General features: G+C 41.0%; 1 protein-coding gene across 2 annotated transcripts in view; it reads left to right on the top strand.

The window, feature by feature from the left end:
• Window positions 1-12,744: 12,744 nt before the first annotated feature.
• The window catches only part of slc4a4a (solute carrier family 4 member 4a), a gene marked incomplete at its 3' end in the record, with an annotated part of 72,677 nt that continues 62,295 nt past the window's right edge, over window positions 12,745-23,126 (top strand). For both annotated transcript variants that reach the window (XM_080739632.1, XM_080739633.1), the window contains exons 1-2: window positions 12,745-12,832; window positions 22,446-22,619. In XM_080739632.1, coding sequence (XP_080595758.1) covers window positions 12,760-12,832; window positions 22,446-22,619 — 247 coding nt within the window. In that variant the 5' untranslated portion in view covers window positions 12,745-12,759. The remainder of the gene's footprint in view (window positions 12,833-22,445; window positions 22,620-23,126) is intronic.

Raw genomic sequence — 23,126 nt, 5'->3', positions numbered from 1 at the left:
ACTAGGCTACCCATTTTAATAGGGATTATGGGGAAACAAACGGGGGGGGGGGGAAACAAAACAAAGCGACACCGCTTATTCTGCTTGTGGTTTCCGCATAGAACGGATCAACGGCCCGTTGTAAACGAATACCAGGCTTCCCCCAAGAAATCCTGGTAACGTGAGGTTACTGTATGTACACTGTCAAATAAAGCCCCAAACATCATATTTTACAGTATGAGTATACAGAAAAATAGGGGACAGGGATATATTATTAATATTCTAAAAGGTCACAACAAGTTTCACCCACACCCATGATGTCACAGGAATATTAACATTTGAGCTAGCAGAAACAGCAGTACTGTCACAAATAATCTTAAGAAAGATAAAACAAAGTCACGAAATGTAGGCTATATGTTACATTCTTCTGTTTTATTAATGACCTTCATATCCCAAGATTTTAGTCAATGAACAAATGACAGGGACATGGGAGAGAGTTTCTGTAGCTTTGATTGTTAACAACTTAAAGACAGGTGCGTTGATTTTCCACCCCTACAACATGGTCATCAAGGATTATCCTTGGAGGAAGATTTTCTTTTCAGAAAAGTGTACAGAAAGTGTTAAAATTATGTTTTTATGTGGCCACACCCAACTGTTCATTAACAATACTGGTTTTCAGGTGGGTGGTGGTGACCCAGCTGAAGTTAGCCACACCCACAGAGTTTCTGTCTGTTAAAAAGGTGAGGGGGTGATTTTAAAGCGGTGTATTTCGATTGGGCCTTTTGACTCGGAGGCTTTCAGCTTTCAGGAGGAAACCAAATATACACAGGGAAGACATATTTGCATATTATAACTATACCCTTGGGTCTATTAGAGTAAAGTTAACTCCATAGACGCATATACGAAACAGAAAAAGTACAAAACAATGGCTCCACCTCTTTAAGCACTTTGCATCATCCGTACAGCAGAGTTTTATTTCATTTAATTGTGAACCCGACCAAGCTTATTCTCTTTTGTACCTTAATGTCTAATCTCATGTACAATGCGTTGATAGTTGATACTCTTTTGCACCAAATGCCTAATCCCACATACACACAGCTGCGATGTGGACCTACTGAAGTGCTGCCACTTTGCACCTTATGACTAACCTCATGTACCTGCTTGCTGGTGTATGCTATGTATAAGTATAGGCTATCTAGACGTTAATTTTGGCTGTTTTTCTTTACTGTTAAAATGTTCTCCTTGCTCCCATCCCCCCACATTCTATTTTCTATTTCTGAAAACAACAAAAATGACAGAGCTTGCACAAAAAACTAATTTTACCCTGTTGAATCTCATTCTGATTATTGTAAATCGGAATGGCCAGGTAGGCCTACACATGGATCTCTGCTGATCCATAAGGAAACAGTTTATTGGAACTGACAGTGAAACTGATCTGATTTTATTACACAGCATAGGATCTATCATATGCATTAAGTCCTGGAAAGACGTGGCTAAACAGGTGGAAGGCTATGGTCAGCACAAATGTTCCTGCTTGATTGATAATTTTATTATGGCTGGTTGACAAGTTAACTACTGTATGTGGGATGTTCAGTCATTCATGCATGCACCCATTCAGTAGACTGTGTATACAGTAATAGCTAAGACACACAGTAATATTGAGAAAGAAATGTGCCCTCTGCTATACGATGGAAAATTGAATTGGATTGTTGACATGCTTAGGGGGGTAAATCTGTCAGCAGATGTTTTGCGTTATACATGAATGTATGTGGGACAATCCTTTTTAAAACTAACTTCTCTCAGATATGTGGTCCTTGTGTTAGCCTAACAATATTTTGTGTTGTGAATAAAAACATAAAACGTTGTTTTGAGAACAAATTTGAAGTTGTGGAAAATACAATGTAGGTCTACAATGTAAGAGCAACCATTGCAGTATGACTCAACGCCTTTCTCTCCACCCATGATCAAGTGTGACGACAAAGAATCTCTTTAATTAAAACTGGAACAGTAATTAGTACATGTTAATTCTCTATTGGCCATGAGGGAAGAAGAACAATATCATTTCTATAAAGCAGTTTTGCTCAATAATTTGTTAGATTTGCTCAGGAAGAATATAATCCTATATAAACATGATAAATCAGATATTCACTTTGAGCATGGGGACATTATTTTTAAGCTGCACATTTTACATTTTGTGTTTTATTGTTTAATCATAATGGATAATAATGAAATTCAAGCTTTGGAGACAAAGTCCTCAATGTAGCCTAAATCTGAGAGTGTAAGATGAATGGCTCCATTTGGTAACATTTTTACACTGGATTTTAGCCACTTCACAGGGAAGTTTCAGCTGAGATAAAAAATAAATAAAAGTCTGAGTAAACAAGAATGGATTGGGTTTAAAGCGCGAATCCACATCGTTCTGCTTTACTGACACAGGAGAGACAGTGTTGTATAAATCAGGCATAACATGAAGGCCTGCATCGAAGGAGATGACCTGCATCGATGGTGCCGAGCTGCATGGAAATGGAACACAACACAGGATGTCGTAGTGACAGATGAACTGGGTGAGCCAACAATGCTTTCCAGATATACATGTATTGTAGCCTGAAAACACAGATGTTAAAAGCTTGTTTCATTCTAATAACCTACAGTTACCTTTTGCTGTGTATTATTTCTTTAGTTATATAATGATTAATTCATGCTTGCTGTAGGTCGTCATATTGTTAAACCTTTGATTTCCATTTCAATGGTTACAATAAAACGAAAGAGCAAATGCTTGTTAAGGGTACCTCTCACCACTAGTATTGTATACTATAGGCCTGCAGTACAAAGTTACCTCAGAAGACGTCATATGCTAGATACAGTGCATAATGACATCTTTCTGAAGTAACTTTGCTGTAGCAGTTCACTGGCTGAGCTTATTCTCCAGGTTCCTTTTGTGACAGTTTAACCTGTGTGCCGACATGTGTTAGTGCATCTCTTGGATGACGTCAAAACAAGCAATGTTAAAGCCGCAGAATTTGATCAAAGTTAAATATTATGCACCGTCTCTGCAGTTCGGCCCAAAGTCAGTTTACAAAGTGACTCTTATTAATTCCACTGGGTGTCTAGAGGTGTCAGTCAGCCTCCCATTACATAACCAAACACCAAAGTTAAATCCCATGTAAACTAGTGTGAAGTAGATAGAGGTTATGCTGAGTTTAACACAACACCGCATCAGGGAGCACATCAAGAAATTTTGTTTTTGTACAGAATGTTGGTTTTATTGCATGGGGTCATCCGAAGTACACCAGAAACCACCAATGAGAGATCAATGAATATAATCGGTGATGCCATACAAGCCTTCATTGGCAACAAGTGGCATACTGACTTATGTTTGTTAGATTTGTTAAAGTTTATGTATTGTACACTTTATATTACTGTATGAATGTTATCATTCATGCTCAGTATGCTACTATTATAATTTATAATATATATAATATAAAAAAAAAAAGATTTTTAACCCTATACAAAGTGGTCATTAAAGCAGTGTATTTCAATTGGGCCTTTTGACTAGAAAGAAGATAGCAGGGGCTATGAATACTGGTATCCCTCAAACCACCGGTGCTCATGAAAGGGAATACAATGAGAAAAAGTGGACAGAATGTGTCACAGAGGCACACAAATCCAGGTCCAGGGACTCAGGTGGACGCAGAAATGAAAGGCCTTTATTTGGGCAACGGCCAACGGGCTAGAACAGGGTTTCCCAATTAGTTTTCCCCAAGGGCCGAACTATGTCTAGGGTACCAAGCCGAGGGCCACAACATTGCAGGGGGCGACGGTGGCGTTCCCGCTACTCCAGCGACAGTTCAGATATCGTCGTTGTCGGGTGAAAATCTTGTAGGCCTATGTCCAAAACCGTTCGTTTTGCATTTATCATTATAAGAATGATTTAAACTAGTGAAAACAGCCGATCTACAACAACGCCTCGCACCGTGAGGCATTGTGTGCTTGTAGATCTGCTGTTTTCACTACTTTTGTGTGACAGCCTTGTATGAAAGCCTTTGCGAAAGAGCGTACACATTTGGAGATACAAGGTTTCCACCCGACAACGACAATATACTAGTGTTGTTGCTGCTCTTATACCACCATTATTACTGGGGTTGGTGGGGGCCAGACAGTAGCCCCCGCGGGCCGCCTATTGGGGAACCCTGGGCTAGAACATTAAAAAACACCAACGCGTTTCTTCAGGGTATACTGTGCCTTTTGACTCTTTCAGCTTTCAGGAAGAAACCAATAATACACAGGGAAGACATATTTGCATATTATAAACACACATGGGGGTCTATTGGAGTAACGTTAACTCCACAGACACATACAAAACAGAATAAGTACAAAACTATGGCACCACCTCTTTAAAACAGCTCTGAACACCTGGGAACTCTCTAGATAGATACGCAGAAACACTTTCTCGGTTGGTCTCCCAAACACAATATGGTCAATTTCCCTCAGGGCAGCAGGGCCAAAGCTTGACCTTCACTTAGCCTACCACATGATCTCCTGCCTTAATAACCAATAGTGAGTCACCTACCCAATGACAGACTAGCAATGACTGGCCAGAAATTAGGGTTAGGGTTGAGATTACCCTAAACCACACTGGTAATACCTCGACAGGACAGTCACAGTTGGCACCTCAAGATTGCACCCTCCCTCTTCTTTACTGTACATTGACATACAGTATTGTGGAACAAATTTGATTTTACAGACACTACACATTAGTTCACAGTCCATCCCTTTACTGTCAAGGAGTGAGTGATACTTGCATATAAAACACATTGATATGCAAGTATCACTCACCGCTCCTATGATGGGTAAATGCATAGAACTAATTCTAGGTACTATACTGTATGTGCAAATCCTGTTTGGTCAATACCCTGCCAATACCCCAACAACATCTAAAGAGGACACGTTTATTATTTCATACCTCTCTTCTCTCAACAGGAATCTAATTGTTTCATAGCCTAGACAGAATCCTGGCTGAAATATCATAGGCCTACCACTCAATCATTCTTGCATATGGTAAATGGACTGCTTTTACAGTAGGCCTACGTATATCACCTTTCTCCAAAGCGCTTTACAATATATTTCACAGTCACCCAACATACATTCCCGCTGAGACGGTGGAGGAAACCATGCAAGGCAGCACTGCTGCTGCAGCCTGCACATTGGGAGTAATTAGGGGTTCATTCAGTGTCTTGCTCAAGGGCACTTCGACACACAGCCATGAGGGGATTGAACCGGGAACCTTCAAAAATCCAAAACTGCTGCCCAGAAGGGACTTCAGAGGTTTGAAGAACACCTGCTGCTTCAGTGGGACGAGAAGAGGGCCCACAGAAGGACAAAACAGGTAGAAAGACCTGCCACCTCTTTCATAATAGTGAGCTGTGTCAGAAGGACTGCCACTCCCAGATTGGACTCTACAGTCACAAGAGGAGCTGCTCCAGCCAAAACCAGAAGCGCTGATCCAATGGTCCTTTGGGACTTCGGAAGCCAATGAAAAATGGCTATACTTTGGGACTGTTAGAGCATTTTGGCTTCTATGCCTTAAGATTTTTTGTATTAGATTAATTCATGAAAAAAAAATATATATAGACCTAAATATATATAGTGTAGGTCAATAAATAATTTCCAAATGTTTAACATGAATCTAGTTTGTATCCATGAATTGATTTCTGACCAACATGACCACAAACAGAAACAGGATAGGCCTAATTATGTCTAATCTTTCTCACTGACTCAGTTGTCCTGGATATTTTGTAGGACAGCCTACCCAGAAACTAATTTCAAATGTATTTTTATGTTATTAATAGGTTTAGGCTGCTTTCCTCCAGCTGATTCCAGAAAGAACACAATTGACTGCAACCTCCATAAGATGTCGCTGTAGAATCAAATTACTCATCTCAATGGCAGGCTATATCAAGTAAATAAAGCGGATACTGTAGTCAAGTGTGTATAACTCCATGACATTTTAATAAAGCAGAACGCTGTGAGATCTCTTGATTCCCCACTTGCCAGCTCAGTAGGCTAATACAAGTAGAAACCATCAGGTGTCATTTAACATTACGTATTAGTCTATTCAAACAGCCAGGGCACGCATAATCTCGTAAAAAGTATCTGTGGGGAATTGCGCAAGAGAGTGAAGGCTCTCTATCGGCTCTGATGATCCTTCAATACTTTGACCTCCCACTCGAGGAGGTGTGACGTTAACAAAAGGACGGTCTTTGAGGCAGATAGGGGGGGAAAAGCATGCTGAACACTGCAGGAGCGACACAAACTTACTACCCAGCAGCCTACCTAGATGATACCGACACGGAGACAACAGCCAAAGATACAATCAGTGGTAAGTCACAATTAGGCTACAGTTTTTCACCTTTTGATTGATTGAATAGGCTACTTTAATATAAGTTTGCCTACAGGACAGTGCAGTTCACTGTCAACTAAAAAGGATTTAGCCTACCACAAGAAAGCCTTTGGGCTTGTTTCAATTGGGGTCCTTTTGTACTCAATTCATACACTAAACATGACAGAATTGCAGCCTCTGACAGGTTAACTCAACCTGACAGATTAACTCGAATAGGCTACAGTTAGTTTGTAGGCTATGCAGTGGGCAATATCATTTTGTTTATGACAGCTGCATGCTGCTTCAAGCTATCTTTTTCCTAACTGTTTTTACTGTATGATAGAACCAGTGCTGGTGTAAAGTAGATTTACTTAAGTAGGCCAACTGTACTTATGCACAATGTTGAGGTATTACTTCACTACATCTCCGATGCAAATATTGTACTTTAACTCCACTAAATGTATTTGCAAATTTGAGTTAGGCTACTAGTTTCTAGATTTAGATTATTAGCCTATTATAAAACACTTCAGCCCTATAATGTCGGCCATTTGTAGCAGATACAATAACACTTTAAATGGGACAAAATGGGACATAGGCCTAAATGAGTATAGCCTACTTTTACTTTTGGTACTTTGCTACATTTTGAATGATGCCAATGCACTTTTACTCAACATTCTGAATTCTGGACTTCTATTCCTACTTGTACCGAGTATTTCTACATTGCAATATTGATACTTTTACTCAAGTAGCCTACATGGGAGTACTTGTCTTTTTCCCATCACTGACCACAGAAGAGAGAAAAACTGACGTGACATATTCCTACACTCCGCAGGTCAAACATCAGCACGCTGCTCGGCGCGCTGCAGCTGATCCGCTCTATTCACATTCTGCAGGGAGGTTGATCAAAGCACGCAACCTGAAGACATGAGCCACGCCAAGAAGTAAGTGACACGAATTGGCGATAAAACTAGTTTTTTTTTATTAGAAATATAAGTAGGCTATGTTCATTGTTGTAATAATAGCACAAATATCGATACTGTTGTTGATTATTATGACTTGTTTGGAGACAACGTGCGTTTAAGGGAAGGAAAGGGGCGCATTAACACAAGTAGAACAAGTATCACGGCATTAACATTGACCATCTGACCACCAGAATTTCCAGAAAGTCAAGTTTCTTTTTGAGGTAGGCCTACTGTAATGTTACTGTAATGTTAACGAAGGTGGGTGTGGTGGTGATGGTGGTGGTGGTGGACTGGTGGTGTGTGTGGGGTAAGGTTCAAATCATGGGGTGGAGGGAGGGGGGGGGGGGGGGGGGTCTGGGCAAAACTAACTTGCATGGCTGCGGCTATTGGTCTAAAAGTTAACTGTGTGTGATCATAACAACAAGCTATAGAAATTACTTTTTTAACAAGACATAATAATACCCATCATAGGGTCTAGTCAAGACTGCAGACTGGAAGCTTGTATCATGCCTTCAGATAAATGTTATCTATTCTAGTTTCAATGACAACTCGAGGGAGTTGTTGTCAGCTCCTTAGTGTTCTCTTTTGGAATGTTGTACATGTTGGACACCACTGTCATCTGTCAATATTTGCCTACATTTGATTTCTTTATTGTAAAGGAGTTCTTTTGTATTTGTTTTAGACCGATTTAGGGATGGGACGATAATCATTATTATCGTGATAAAAAAAAACACTGTATCAGTTATTAACAGGTCCGTTTTACCAATTATAGAGGGTTTAAATGGTACCGGATGATATGCAGCTTGGCAAATAAAAGGTGAATTCACCCTTTGTCAAGTCCCGCCCATTGTCCTGCCCCTCTCCACACCCATTGGTTGCTTTGACTTGGAGGGACATTCAGTGGGACATTCCATCCACTGCCATGTTAATTCAGTTGCTTCATATTGTTATTCTGTGTGCTCAATTCTAATTTCAAACTTTGTTTCAGTCAATTGGAGCTGCTCAGTGGCAGCATAGTGAATCAGCATGTTTTTTAATGTTTTTATTTCTCAAAAAATTATGTTTTAGCTAATTCAACATAAAAAAGGCGGAACCAGGGCGGGACAAGGCAGATAGAGATGCTGGTTGGTCAGTCAGGGACCAACCAGGAGGCTAACAAAGGGTGAATTGATCCCAGTGCACGACGATACATTTAAATTCAAATTTAAATCTCCAAAATATGATTATTGTGGGGAGCGTGTCGATATTGCGACATAGCATCTGTTCGACGGTCCATTCTTTCGACACAGGTGAATGTTAACCTGGTGAAAAGCTAACCTGCCGACGTGGGTGAGTAGCTAACGTGCCGACGTGGGTGAATGTTAACCTCTATGCCTAAACCTAACCCAAACCCTAACCCTAAGTAACCTCAGTAACTGTGACGCGGGTGAGTTGCTAACTTGCCGACGCTGGTAGTCGAAATGATGACACATCGGTCGAAAGAGCGAGATTTCCCCATTTCTTTGCCAAAAAATAGCCGATCTACAAGCTCACAACGCGACGAGCTTGTAGATCTGCTATTTTGGGGCAAATGTTCCGACCCAGGATTATGGATGTTGGGGATATTTTGATTATCGCGATAATATCCTAAATCACTATTTCTTTGGTCACAATAATCTTGACACGAAATTTTCATATCGTCCCATTCCTACCTGGGAGTCATCAAATCCTCAGGTGAAAGTGAATTTGACATTTCCCTGGTGAAACCAGAGTAGTGTGTTTCTGGCACAACTTCACCTACTTCCAAGGCGCATGGAGAACAGGGGAAAACAAGTCTAAAGAGGTCAAAACACACTGTACTATACAGCACACTGTAGTACAGTATATAGAACGGCTTTCGGTCTAACAATAAAGTTGTTCTATATGCTACTCGTGTTGCCAGGATAATGACCTCTTTAATCGTGATAAAACAAAAACAAACAAACAAATCTTCCCCTTCTAATGTTATGTGGGAAGTCATTCATGGCTGAATCATGTTAAATATACAATATCCTTGTGACTTCCATTCATTCAGCAGAAGTTGTGGAGCTACATTTAGTGGCCGTTGGGTTGAGCGTTGCTCTGGGATTTCACCTGGGATAATGCCTGATAACTTTAGCCGAGGTGAAACTAGCCAAGGTGGCTGAATGGCCCTCTGCCTTGGCTGAATGGCCCTCTGCCTATCACATAACAAAGACTGGAATTACCCCCATTATGCGGTCAATCCTCTGAAGTTAAAAGGAAATTTGATATCAAGTGTCATGGCAGTAGTCCATAAATGGATTAATCTTTGAACAACAAGTTGGTATGTTGGAGGTTTAGGCTTACAAGTCCTGGTAAAACTTGAGCTGATCGCTCGACAGGATTTGCAGCCCGTAGACTCATATATCACTCACGTCATGTCGTTCTTGGGGTCTGCACTTGGCTGTTTGATGTTTTCATGTTGCAGTTTTACGTGGCTGTATCCACATGATTACATACAACAAACCCTTCTCCTCACTGATAGTGTGTAACTGTGTATGGAGATCACAGCACAGAGCACTAGTACTGAGTCAGAGATAAGCTATCTATAATATTACAGATAGTAGGCAATGCACGTGAACACAACCATTTTTATGTTTTTCTTTTGTATGTACAGTGTACATATTAATACTGTTTTAAATATCATAAAATACTTCTGCTACTCACCAGCATGTACATAACTATTTAATTTAAATATTAAGTTCACTGTAATGTATTGAACTCTATAGTCTATTGTACACGGTCAAATCTTCAGCGTTCATTTATCCATTTGTAACTCATAGAGTGTACAAAATATTATATCTATAAACTCTCTGACTCAAAAGTGTGGCGTATGTATGAATATGTGCCATGCAGTGTGGGTGTCTAGCTAAAGGCTTTAGTGGAATTTGTCCTGTTATGTCCATGGTGGTTCCATACAGCAGGTGGCAACAGAGGAAGTGAGGAGAGTTCTGGGGACACCCCAGCCTCTGGCTGTTGCCACATTATGTGTTAATCAAGTCAGTTTATCCAGACCATATAGCTTGATAAGATGACTACGGTACTTATCAAATGGTTTAGGTAATCAGTCAACTCAGCTGCAGTATTCTTTTCTTTTTACAATCAGAGGATCTGTAGAAGTAAGGAAAGCCAGAGGGACAGGTTGATTTAAGTTTAACTTCTGTTTTTATATTCATATTTCACTTTGTGTGTATTAGTATGGATCTCCATGTATGGAGAGCCAAATGTATTAGTACAGATCTCCATACACATAAAGTAACTGACAGAACGGCACATACAAGGAGATATGCATGTGTGTCGTGTTTGCACCGCTCACATCGCACAGGTGCGATTTTTCTTCTTATTTGTCCAACTCTATCACAAATACAGGACAAGGCTAGTGGTAATTGTATTAACATTCTCTACCAAGATTTTGCTTTGTTCATCCAAATACACTAAGTTATGGACTGCAGCTTTTAATTGTTGTCAAACAAGTAAACACTGTTGTTTATACAGTACCTGCCCACAATGCAATTAGCCTCTGTGGGTGTATTTGGGTTTATATTACATTAATTAGGATTTTTTTTCATCCTAATTTGAGACTTTGCCTTTATATTAGAGGCATTGAACCGAGAGCTATTGAGGCTAGTTAATAACTTTAGTTTAGTAGTAATATCGGATTTCGCTTCATTGATTGTCACTTGTAAGCAAAGAAAGAGCATAACTATTATAATTTTCATAAACTATATATAGATACATTATTGATGCTGAAGGAAATTCCATCTCCAGAGGATTGTGCATTTGCAACCGTTTCTAATTGGTTATGCTAATTGATATGCTAATTAATAACTTGCATAACTCCTGAATGGGCTTTAGTCATTGAACATTTACCAACGGTGAATGGTTAATCAGTTTCACTGCCAACATTTCTAGCAACAATACTAGTATAGTAATTGTAATGGAATGTTAATGGAAATAGGAGCCCCATTACAAATGTACTTTCCACACCCTGTTGCCATATTTATTCATATTTATTCATACCATATGTTACTCAGCAGTACATGCTGGTGAGTAACAGAAGGCTTTGTGATATTAAAACAGTGTTAATATGTACACCATACATACAAAAGAAAAACATAAAAAAAATGTTGTGTCCATCTGGTTGATTGAATGAGAATTATAAAACGAATGGAAGCTTATTCTGGAGAAATATCTGTTGTCATCTGCAGAAATGATCTGTCTTAACTCCATGAGTAATATGTTTGTGGAGCCTATTCAATATACGTATGGCAGTTTTATAACTGTTTTGCCATTCCTGTGTTTGAAGGACAGCATGACAGCAGAACATACTGCCGCCTTGATACTGTATTTCAGGAAAAAAACGTAACCATTACCAGAGTTAATACAGTATAAACCAGCGTAACCACGTCTCAATTTTAAAATGTCATTACTGCTAAGATACATGCAACATGATGGCTTTATGCTGAAGGAGATTGAAGACATGTGCACACAGGCCGGTTATGTGCTGGCATGTTGTCACAAAGCTGGTGTAATCCTGTAAGGGCGGATGAGTAGACAGACATGTGATGCCCCACTTGTATCTTAGGTGAACAAGGGGGTGGGGGCAAGCATTACTGACCAGATGGAGTAGCTTGGTGCGTGTGTGTGTGTGTGTGTGTGTGTGTGTGTGTGTGTGTGTGTGTGTGTCTGTCTGTCTGTCTGTGTGTGTGTGTGTGTGTGTGTGTGTGTGTGTGTGTGTGTGTGTGTGTGTGTGTGTGTGTGTGTGTGTGTGTGTGTGTGTGTGTGTGTGTGTGTGTGTGTCTGTACACATTGGGGTGTATAGTATTTACATGGTTCCTTTTCAAGTGAACAAAACAATAACTGACAGACCAGCTCTACTTGTACTGTATGTGGTGTTCTCTATTATGAGGAATACAACTAATTCAGTTCCACATTAGTTGCAAGCAGACTTGCATGCTGTCAGTTGGATGATTTTTACGCGACCGTCCGCCTGTCACTCCCACCCATCACAATCAATTAGAGGAAAGACGGAGGCCGCCCACTCCTGCCCTCACCCCTCACCGCCCCGGCACCGGATTACCTACGTCACAGTTTACCTACCGGCTACGCCACATTGACCTACTGCGGAAACCACAAGCGTTCTCACACATTGGGTGGTCTTCCCCGTGGCAAATCTGTTGTTGGTGTGGTGTGCCGTTTTTTTTCCTTGGCTTAAGGGGAGTTTGGGATAGGTGTTTGTAAACGATTCTTTAATGGGTGGAAATGAGCATCTCCAGCAGTCTAAGTCCCGGTCCTAACACGCTCCAGGTGAACCAGCCCAGGCACTATGGCTCCACTGAGTCCTCTCAGTCGCTGGAGCAAAAGTGTGAGAAGTCATTCTTTCTCTTCTACTACTACAGGATGGAGGACGAGGCGGTGCTGGACCGTGGGGCGTCCTTCGTCAAGCACGTCTGTGATGAAGAGGAGGTAGAAGGTAAGAGTACTCCCCTTCCATCCCTATCTAACATATAATTTTCGGAATGTCTGAGTGAGTGTCTGTCTGTCTGAGTGTCTGAGTGTCTGAGTGTCTGTCACAGCGTTTCTCCTCAATGGCTGGAGCAATTGATCTGAAATCGCATCACCATAAGCATATGAACACACCTGACATAACTGTGAAGCCTGTTTGTCACTTTCACAAATCATATGCTGTATATTAGCATTTTTATGGTGTATCTACTATCTATTCTGCATCTAGCATGAGGCATATCTATTCTGCATCTAGCATGGGGCAACATGTTTACACGTGTGTGTGTGTGTGTGTGTGTGTGTGTGCGTGTGTGTGTGTGTGTGTGTGTGTGTGTGTGTGTGTGTGTGTGTGTGTGTGTGTGTGTGTGTGTGTGTGTGTGTGTGTGTGTAGGCGGGTGGGGGGGGGGGGTACACAGTATCTCTGTAGCCTTTAAACGAAACGGGTATTTCTTACATTGATGCTCCTACATATTATCATGCAAGCACCAGAAAGTGACTTTCCATCCATCATATACTGTGTGCACAGTGCACACCCCATAACCCACACACTGCACATCATTTCGGAGCTCATATCGTTGAACGGGTAAGGACTAGTTATTACAATGCACTTGTTGTGTTTATGCCCATCCCCACTGAGGAATAATTACGACAGCGTGTCCCTAAGCCACAAGCACCTCATGCCTTCATAATTGTTCAGACCACCATGGGTCGGGTCCCGGACCTATTTCTATGGGTCACGACTCAAGTAAAATTCCCATTTTCTTTTCCTACATCTAAAAGAAAAAATATTAAAAAAAAATATATATAATGATTTTAATGTTCTTATATAGATTTTAAAGACCAAAAACAAACAAATCTATGAAATTCCATAAATATAAAAAATATATAATTAAGAAGTAGTGGAAATAGCCGATCTACAATATCTCGGGCAAACGTCTAATCTCTCTTTTGGGTCTCGACCTGAAAAGTTTGGGAACCACTAGTTCACACGTCCTGCAGTTTATGAGGTACATATCTAGGCCCAGGAGAAATAGAAATGAAACAACAAAGGAAACTTCAAGCATATTATTATGCTGTACTTGCATGGGGACTGAAGTGAAAAGCATTCTTGTAATATTTCTGCTTGTAATACTGTATATATAACCTACTGCTCTGAAGATAGCAGTGGTGTTTTCATCTGGGTTCAGAGATCACTGAACACAGGTATAATGCAATTCTGTCACTAAAGAGTTATAGAGGCTCTAGGTTCTAGAGTTCTATACCCTAAAAAATAGAACCCTAACCTAGGGATGGTCCGATCAGGTTTTTTGGAACCGATCACCGAGCACCGATCACAAAAGTTTGATCACCCGATACCGATCAATCACCGATCCGATCAAGTTATTATTTATATATTATTTATATTTTCTAAATGTTAATGTTTTAACTTTAATTAATTCATTCACTCATGAATTCATTTATATATTTGCCTTATAGTTATTTACCAGCATTACTATGTATTTATTATCATAGCAGTAACTAATTATTCCTTCAGCACTGTGGAAATCAATACCCCAAAATGGCCTCAAGTGGGCATACTGAACGGCTGGTTGATCGGATGCACCGATCGGATCGGATCGGTGAATTTACCTTTTGATCTAAACCACCGATTATTGCCGATCACGCTTTGATCGGCCCGATCCGATCCATTGCCGATTGATCGGTAACATCTCTACCCTAACCCTAACCCGAACCCTGTATATTGTAACCACTTTCAACCTGGTGTCCATAATTTTGGCATGTTATTATAGCCTCAACACATCACCTCATGACATAATGAAGCGTCAACATGTCGCATCATAATGCATTGTGAGCTTTTAGATTGTTTATTTTCACTACTGTAGAACATAATGATCAGTTCCACGTGTGTCTAACCTTCACTTATGCCCTATTTCGTACTCCTACAAGTCCTACAATGGTTTCTGGCAGCGAGAATAACCCATCTACAATATATAAGCTCACAATGTGTCGCATCATGACGCCCTGTGAGCTTGTAGAGTGTCTTGATTTTCTTTCTCTTTTCTTTTACATTTTTGAAGATTTCTCGCCTTTACTGAAATGTCCAATATAGGGACACCAGGTTGAAAGTGCTTAAATTCCGCCAGCTCACAGCAGGTCAAGAGTAAACTTCATGCAAACTTACAACCATTTAAAAGCGTATAGTCGGGGGATATCTTAAACAGTCCTGGAATAAATTCCTTACCAAAACAATTCTTCACCAATGTGTTTGTAAAGGTGTCTAGCAACACATCCCACAAAGACTGAAATTCAGTTTCCCTAGGAGAATCCGTGACAGCTGCTGAAAGTTGGGGTCCCATCTATACTATAATTTTGCGAATGTCTGTCTGAGTGAGTGTCTGTCTGTCTGTATGAAACAGCGTTTCTCCTCGGTGGCTGGAGCAATTGATCTGAAATCGCATCACCATCAGCATATGAACACACCTGACATAACTGTGAAGCCCGTTTGTCACTTTCACAAATCGTATGCTGTATAATAGCATTTTTATGGTGTATCTATATCTATTTAGCCTACAGTACCTTTTGTGACCACACATGTTAAGGGAGGGGCGCTGTTGTTCAGGCCATGCACAATCACACACAAACCCACACACACACACACGGGGGGGGGGGGGGGGGGGAGTGTGTGTGTGTGCAGGCGGGCAGGCAGGCGGGCGGGCGGGCGGGCGGGCGGGGGGGGGGGGGGGTCTGCCCCTGTTACAGATGTTGTCCAAAATCATGCAGATCGGTACACAGTATCTCTGTAGCCGTTAAATGGAACGGGTATTTCTTACATTGATGCTCCTACATATTAGCATGCAAGCACCAGTTAAAGTTACTTTCCATCCCTCATATACTGTGTGCACAGTGCACATCCCATAATCCACACACTGCACATCATTTCGGAGCTCATATCTTTGAACGGGTAAGGGCTAGTTAACTTAACTATACAGAAAAAAACACACCAAAATACATATGCTTTAAGTAGCATGTGAGGGGTCAAACTAGGGGTTTTTCATGATTCTGAATCCATTGCAAGCATTTGTTTTGCAAGAAAAACATTCCTTGGGGTAAAGGTGGCTCCCACAAAACTGTGAAAAGTGATGACTCATCACTAAACCATAGTTTTGTGGGGCCATTTTAAGGAATGTTTTTTGTGCAAAACAAATTCAAGGATTCTCCTAGGGAAACAAAATTTCAGTCTTTGTGAGATGTGTTACTAGACACCTTTACAAACACATTGGTGAAGACATTTTTTGGTAAGGAATTTATTCCAGGATATGACACTATTTCTGAAGATATCCCCCGACTAGTATGCTGTATCTCGTTCTCATGGAGAAAAAGATTACACCTGCTGTGATGTGGTGCAGGGTTTCAAAGGTTTTCCAACATAGAGATATCTGAATGCATCATTTTAAAGGCACAATCTGGGATTGTTTGGGATGTATTAAAATGTACTGTAGGTCTGTTTTACTCCAATGTTTACAAACATTAGCCATGTAAACAAAACTGTGACAGCCCAAAAACACTGTCTGTAAAATACAGTTTCCTGGCTCATCCCCTGCACTGCTTATAGCTTTGTGTCAAAGTGCTTGAGCAAGACACTGGATGACCCGATGAGGGTGGTACCTCGCTGTCCCTGTGTGAATGTATGTGTGAAAGGGTGAATATAACACACATTGTAAAGCACTTTGTCTAAAGGGCTGTGTAGAAATGCAGAAAGACAGCTTTAGTCCTTATATCAAGAGCTTTCCCAAATCATGAGCCCAAGAGTTGAACCTATAACCCCTATCCGAATGGATCAGATATAGATTTTTTTCCCCCCTAAACGTACTCATCTAAGTTTGTTATTGACATGAAGTTTGCTGAACTAATTCTGTGATCACAGATAAGATATCAAATCAAATCCAATCCAGTTTTTGTTTTGTTTAGTTTTTTTGACCCACTTGGATAGAGATGAAAAATGTTCAACTATTGGACCTAGACTAGAGGTTAAAACATCAGAGTGGACCCATTTGTTTACGTTTGTAAACTGAGGGCCTTTAACTCTGATTGATTGATACTATAGCCAAGTCATGGAAAGTAACCTTTGGTAGTTAGTAAGTTACCATCCTCAAGACGGAAGTGTTCTTTTATCAGGTGCCTTTATCCATTCACCTTACCCTGAACCCTGCTGTAATATCCCTCACTTCCTGCAAGTAAGCAGTGTCCTAGCGCCCTCAATATGTGCGTGTGCGCGCTTGCGCGCGCGCGCGCGCGTGTGTGTGTGTGTGTGTGTGTGTGTGTGTGTGTGTGTGTGTGTGTGTGTGTGTGTGTGTGTGTGTGTGTGTGTGTGTGTGTGTGTGTGTGTGTGTGTGTGTGTGTGTGTGTTGTGGCCGGTGGTGTTTGAAGCCAGATTGCAGGCTTCATCTCCTTGGAGACCCCCTCTTGTTCAGTCCCTCTTGGTGCTGACCCCGAGCAGATATGTTGACTGAAGGAAAGCCTGATAACAAAAAAGGAAAAAGAAATGACATAGCTTGACTTTTCTCAAACACCAGCAGGGCTGCTGGTGTTTGAGTAGTCTCATGCAGCAAGATGATCAGAGATCCCCACCGACTGCTGCTATGTCTGTGAAAAACTAAATTCATTGAATGGCTCATTCACTGGATTTAGGTGTAAACAGACATGATGGAGATCTGTTATCGTTTGGCTAAGGGAGCCTTGTGCTTGATCAGACTCTCCTCCAATGCCCAACAGTCTTCAGACTTTATAAGCTAATCTTTAGGTATTGAATCAATCGTGCTACTGATATACTCGATGCAGTGGATGATTTCATGCACTCATGAATGAATGAATGAACTGACTCAGGTGAGTCAGTTGATTCGGACTGACGCAACTCACCTGTCACAGATTGCCATGAGACAACACAGTATGCAGCCCATATGCTTTTCTTATGTGAACTGAAAACATATGAAAGCATTCTTGAAGGACCATAATGGTGTCAGTATGTCATGCTCGGCTATATCATACATAAACAGAGCAGTACCCTTTTCCATTACTGGCTTTATTTTTAGATTTCACATATACATTTTTGCCAGAGTCGTTAATACTGAAAATGTCTAGCTAAATATTCTCTTTTCTTCAGGGACTATTTCCAGCTAGACTTTTCAGATCAGTGTATTAAAACACAGCAACAACTTAACTTTGACACATTTTTCCTAAGATTTCCTATTTCAAGCAAGTTAGTGTCTTCAAGTTGATTTACATACCATACTGAAAATAACTGAATCCAATGGCTTCCTTGAAAATCAAACAAACCACCATATGATTTGGAAAATTGGCTGTAAACTCTGCAAATAAAAGTATACTGAGAGTCATAGGCTGAACCTGCCAGATGATCCTTTAAGCGAATCATAAAATGAAATATTAGTCCAATAGGTTGAGATGTGCATCTTCCACATGTGTCAGAAAAGACCACCCAAAATGCTATAGTTCATTCTGAGGTAGAAAAATGTTACTGAATGGTAGAAAAAAGTTAAAAAGAATTGCACCTCTCTCTCTCTCTCTCTCTCTCTCTGTCTCTCTCTCTCTCTCTCTCTCTCTCTCTCCCTGCCAATCTAACAGCAGTTTAAAGCCACACACTATTAGCATGCTGTGAGCACTGTGTGGCAAGTTGCCATGCACCTTCCCTGTTGGCCCGGGCCATTTCCAGTGGCTTGGTTACTGGGGAAACTGGCATCAGCGTCGCTGCTTCGCAGCAATCCAGAGAACTAAACAAACCTCCCAGCAAACACAAGGCTGTGATCTCATTCTCCAAAAGAAGTTCCTCTTCCAAACGAGAAAGAAGCGGAAGTCATTTAACAAAGCTGTACTGGCAGTACGCAAATCTTTCTTTCCAGCTCCCTCCATTCGTCTTTTTTTCTCATCGATCACTCTTTTCTCTCTCTCTCTCCCTCTCTCTCTTGCTCTCTCTCTCTCTCTCTCTAACGTGTATATCGTCTTTGTCATTCACATTTTTGCAAACGCTCCAATCTCCACTTCATCACCTAATCACTCCAGTGATCACAATCCCATGTTTGTTAAATGGTACATTTGTAGAGGGTTGATATCTTTTTGTCACATTTGGGTCAATTACGGTAATGTTGCACCTATCTGCAACATGCAGTACATGGCATTTTGCTTTTTTCACCATTTAGGGTTTCTGACTCTAGTTCAAAAGCATGAAAGTTAATGCAACTGAATTTGATAATTTCAAACGTTAATCTTTATTACCCATCACTGTCTACCATGATGAGATATGATGTGATATAATCTATAGCATAGTGTCCCATCTACACAGCAAACATACACAGTGTTCATTTAAGTGAGTGTAAAAATGGCCCCAAATGGATCTGTGAGGGCTTTACTGTGTATGAGCTACATTAAGAATGACTTTGAATTAAGAATGACTTGGCAACCAGTAAAAAGGTCACTCTGGCGATAGCCAGTCATTATCTTGGAGTACATTTTGTGTTTCAGACCCAACAGCGTCACAGTAAAAGTCCATGATGTACCCTACTACCCACAATGACCCATTTACTGTGGGTAGTCAGTGGAGCAGCACACTGGCAGAACCAAGGCACTCAATTCACTCATTTGATTTGGCGTAATTAAATCTCACCTCTCCATTGGGTTTACTGCAAAGTAGCCTGAGTAGCCTATATGACGTTGCCAGTACAGGCAGTGCATTCAATCATGCACGATTGATCTGGTGTTTTTATGTTATGGCATAAACACTGGAAACGTGCCATGTTTTGTTGAACCAAAAGTCGAGCAGTAAGTGTAGTATGGGTTATGCCGGTTCTGTCTCCAACTCTCTGTCTCTGTCTGTGTTTGTATGTCTGTCTGTCTGTCTGTCTGTCTGTCTGTCTGTCTGTCTGTCTGTCTGTCTGTCTGTCTGTCTACAGTATGTCTGTCTGTCTGTCTGTCTGTCTGTCTGTCTGTCTGTCTGTCTGTCTGTCTGTCGATCGATCACCTACACAGCTCTCAGGCCAAAGAATCATCTGAGTTTCGTATTAAAAAAATACGCTAATATTTTATATCACTATTAAATCAAGTTAGATTAATTTCTGTTGCTCCCTTATTTCCTCAAATCTTTCAGGGTTTTGCGTCCTTTTCTAGATGTTCACCAAAGGTCCAGAGTGTTGGGTTGTCAACGTCAGTGAATTTAGATGAACCCCCAAACACAAGGCATTGTGATGGAAGTGAATAAAGAGTGCCGTTGTGCTTAGATGGATACAGTATCATTGTCTGTTGTTTTGAGGGGCTCTGCCACGTCCTGGTAGTGTCATGTGCAGTGCGTGGTCCAGAGCTGCCCATGAGTCCCTTCAAAGGGCATCATTTGACACTGATATCATGGAGCCTTTGTGCAGGACAGCTGCTGATGTCTACACTGACAATACAACCTGCCTCTTTGCTCACAGTCACATTATAGTATAGTTCTAATCATCAGAAACGTGTCCTTGCAGGCACACAGATTGCCGGTACAAAAGTAACAATCAAAAGTAATAACAGCTATTGAATTGCAAAATGCTCAGACCCTTGCAGATTCTTGAATAATCACCATCTCAGTGACATGCTGTCTATATTAATCCTCATCCTAACAAACACTTAGTTGATAATGACATTACAAAACAACAGGAAAAAGCTGAAGGGTTCAAGTAGCAAAACTAGCTGATATTTGAATTTTATTTGAACAGAGCTAAGAACTGCTTAAACAAAGGACAGTACCCTTTATTATCAACTTGACAAGCGCTTAATTCTTACCCCAGAACGTATGTTTCAGTTTGTTTCGGCGTATTCTATTCTGCTTGTCTGTGATTACATTCACCATAAAGCTCAAGCAGGTTTTCAAGCAAATTTAGCTAAACAAAGTTTCACTGCCAGTGTGAGCCTTTATCCACAGCAACCATTCAACTGGTTTATGAACCAGCATCATCTTGGTTGCACAGCTGAAGCCCCATTACGTAAAGACAATTCCACACAGGGGAAATTGAAGTAATATCCTTGGGGGACCCAACTGGGGGGGAAAAATGCTTTTGTTAAACGTCTGGTCACGTTACAAAAAAGAAAAGAAAAAGATGATACTTTTGTTTTGAGTGTGGTTTCTTTTTATCACAATAAATACATAAATAGTAAATACATAACAGAGATTTCTCAGAATGTATACACATTGTTGGAGTGAAGGCGGTGAAGCATTCACAGTAGTGTGTATTATGAAACAGTCCAGTCTGCTTGTTCTTACTGACCCCAACAAGCCACCCAGCCATGTGTGAGAGTGCTGGTCCTGCTGGCTCCACGGTGACACTAGGGCTGTCACGATTATGGCATTTTACGTGACGATTAATTGTCACTCAAATAATTGCGATTAACGAGTTAATTCTGTTTGGCTTTTAAGGCTTTGAAGTTGCACACAGAAGATATTACACATACTGTTAACATTCAAAGAAATGACTGACATGTTGTGTTGGACAACTTTATACTTTTATAAAAACAACATTGATAGTCGTTGCAGCGCGATGTGTTGTGAGTTGAGAGTTGAGAGTTGAGAGTTGTTGAAGAGTTAATTAAATGCCTGTATTAAAACTTTACTTCAGTACATTTGCCTCTTAGATAGTGGAGTAGAAGTGTAAACTTTAGAAAAGATTACATACTACTGTAAAATAAAGGTGCCTAAAAATTGTACAGAACTTTAATGAAAAAATACTTATTTTCCACTGCTGTGGAGCCCTGCAAGTAGTCGCGAAGACTTCACTGCTACCTGCTACATCTTTTCCCACTCCAAATATTTAGTTTGACAGTGTACTGCAAACTCTACAGCCCAGACCCCGCAACTCTTTCTCTCATTTGGTTGTATTCTTGGGGCCACGTGACGAGTAAAAAAAAAGGAAAAAGAAAAAAAGAAATCTGGTTTCATTGAGAAATCCTTGCAGTATATCGTTGCTGTCGGGTGGAAACATTGTACGTCCAAAATAATGTATGGCCTTTTTTGTTATTATTTTAAAAACGATTGAAAATATTGAAAATCACACAACGCCTCGCATTTTGTGTGACACTTTTGTATGATTTGCCTGATAGTGACGGTATCGTCGCTGTCGGATAGACACCTTGTATGTCCAAAACGGTAACTTTTCAGGAAATAGAAAAAAAAAAAGACTAGTTCATAGGCTGAAAATCATGTTTTTGCCTAGTGTCATTTTAAGTTAGGCAGAAACTAAGAAAAACTACGGCCTCTGGAGACTTAAAATAATATAGAGTTCAGCATAAAAAAACCCCCAAAATTGTCTGATTGGAGGTGCAACGAAGGTGTGAGGCTGCGTAGCGGACTTAACTCTAGATGTTAGGGTGGCCTGAACCTCTAGAAACGTGAAAAAGAGACCTTTACTTGCGTGCGACCCATAAGAATGGCTCTGTGAGCCAAAAATGGGAAACCCATTGTTTGGGAAATAAATGTAATAATGACACAGAATGCATGTGTGCGAGTGTGATAACCTCACTGTTCCTTTCTCCACCCTCCCCCTGAACAGGACACCACACCATTTACATCGGCGTGCACGTGCCCAAGAGCTACCGCCGCCGGCGACGCCATCGCCGGAAAGCGGGGGGCCACAAGGACAGAAAGGAGAGGTTGATGGAGAATGCCTCCGACAAGTCGGATGCAGAAAACAACGACGAGGCCAGCAGCATCCTCAAACCTCTCAGTGAGTACCGACGCAGCCCACGTCAGGGCCGATTAGTCTGATAACCCCCCCCCCCCCCCCCCCCCCCCTTCTCTCTCCCAGGAAACGGAAAACGCCTCGCCGCGACTCACTGTCACCCAGGGGACTCTGCTGACTCCACTTAGTGGCAGGAAATAGCCTCGCTCGCCTCGACCGAGTGACGAGTTTGTTTGGACAGACAGGAGTGAGGATTTGGTGTGGAAGTAATGGGCGTTCAGATAGGAGTGAACTGACCGATGATAGGGGTGTCAGAGTGAAAGGGCACGCGGTAAAATCCTGAGTGCTATTTTTTAGGGAGCTGTAATTGATTTTAGAATACGTGTTAAGTAGCTCTATATTCTGATAATAATAGTAATCATTGCTGCTGAGTGTTTGTTCGGTGACTGGGTTCTCTCGGTCTCTACAGATCTCGAGGTGAACAGAATTTTTTTTTTCAGTAAAGTTTTAATACAGGCATTTAATCCTAATTGAATAGATAAATGGATAAAC

The sequence above is a fragment of the Nannobrachium achirus genome (genome assembly GCF_963921795.1).
Source record: "Nannobrachium achirus genome assembly, chromosome: 12".
Classification (NCBI taxonomy): domain Eukaryota; kingdom Metazoa; phylum Chordata; class Actinopteri; order Myctophiformes; family Myctophidae; genus Nannobrachium; species Nannobrachium achirus.
Note: the sequence above shows the minus strand (reverse complement) of the source record. Positions and strands in the feature narration are given on the sequence as shown.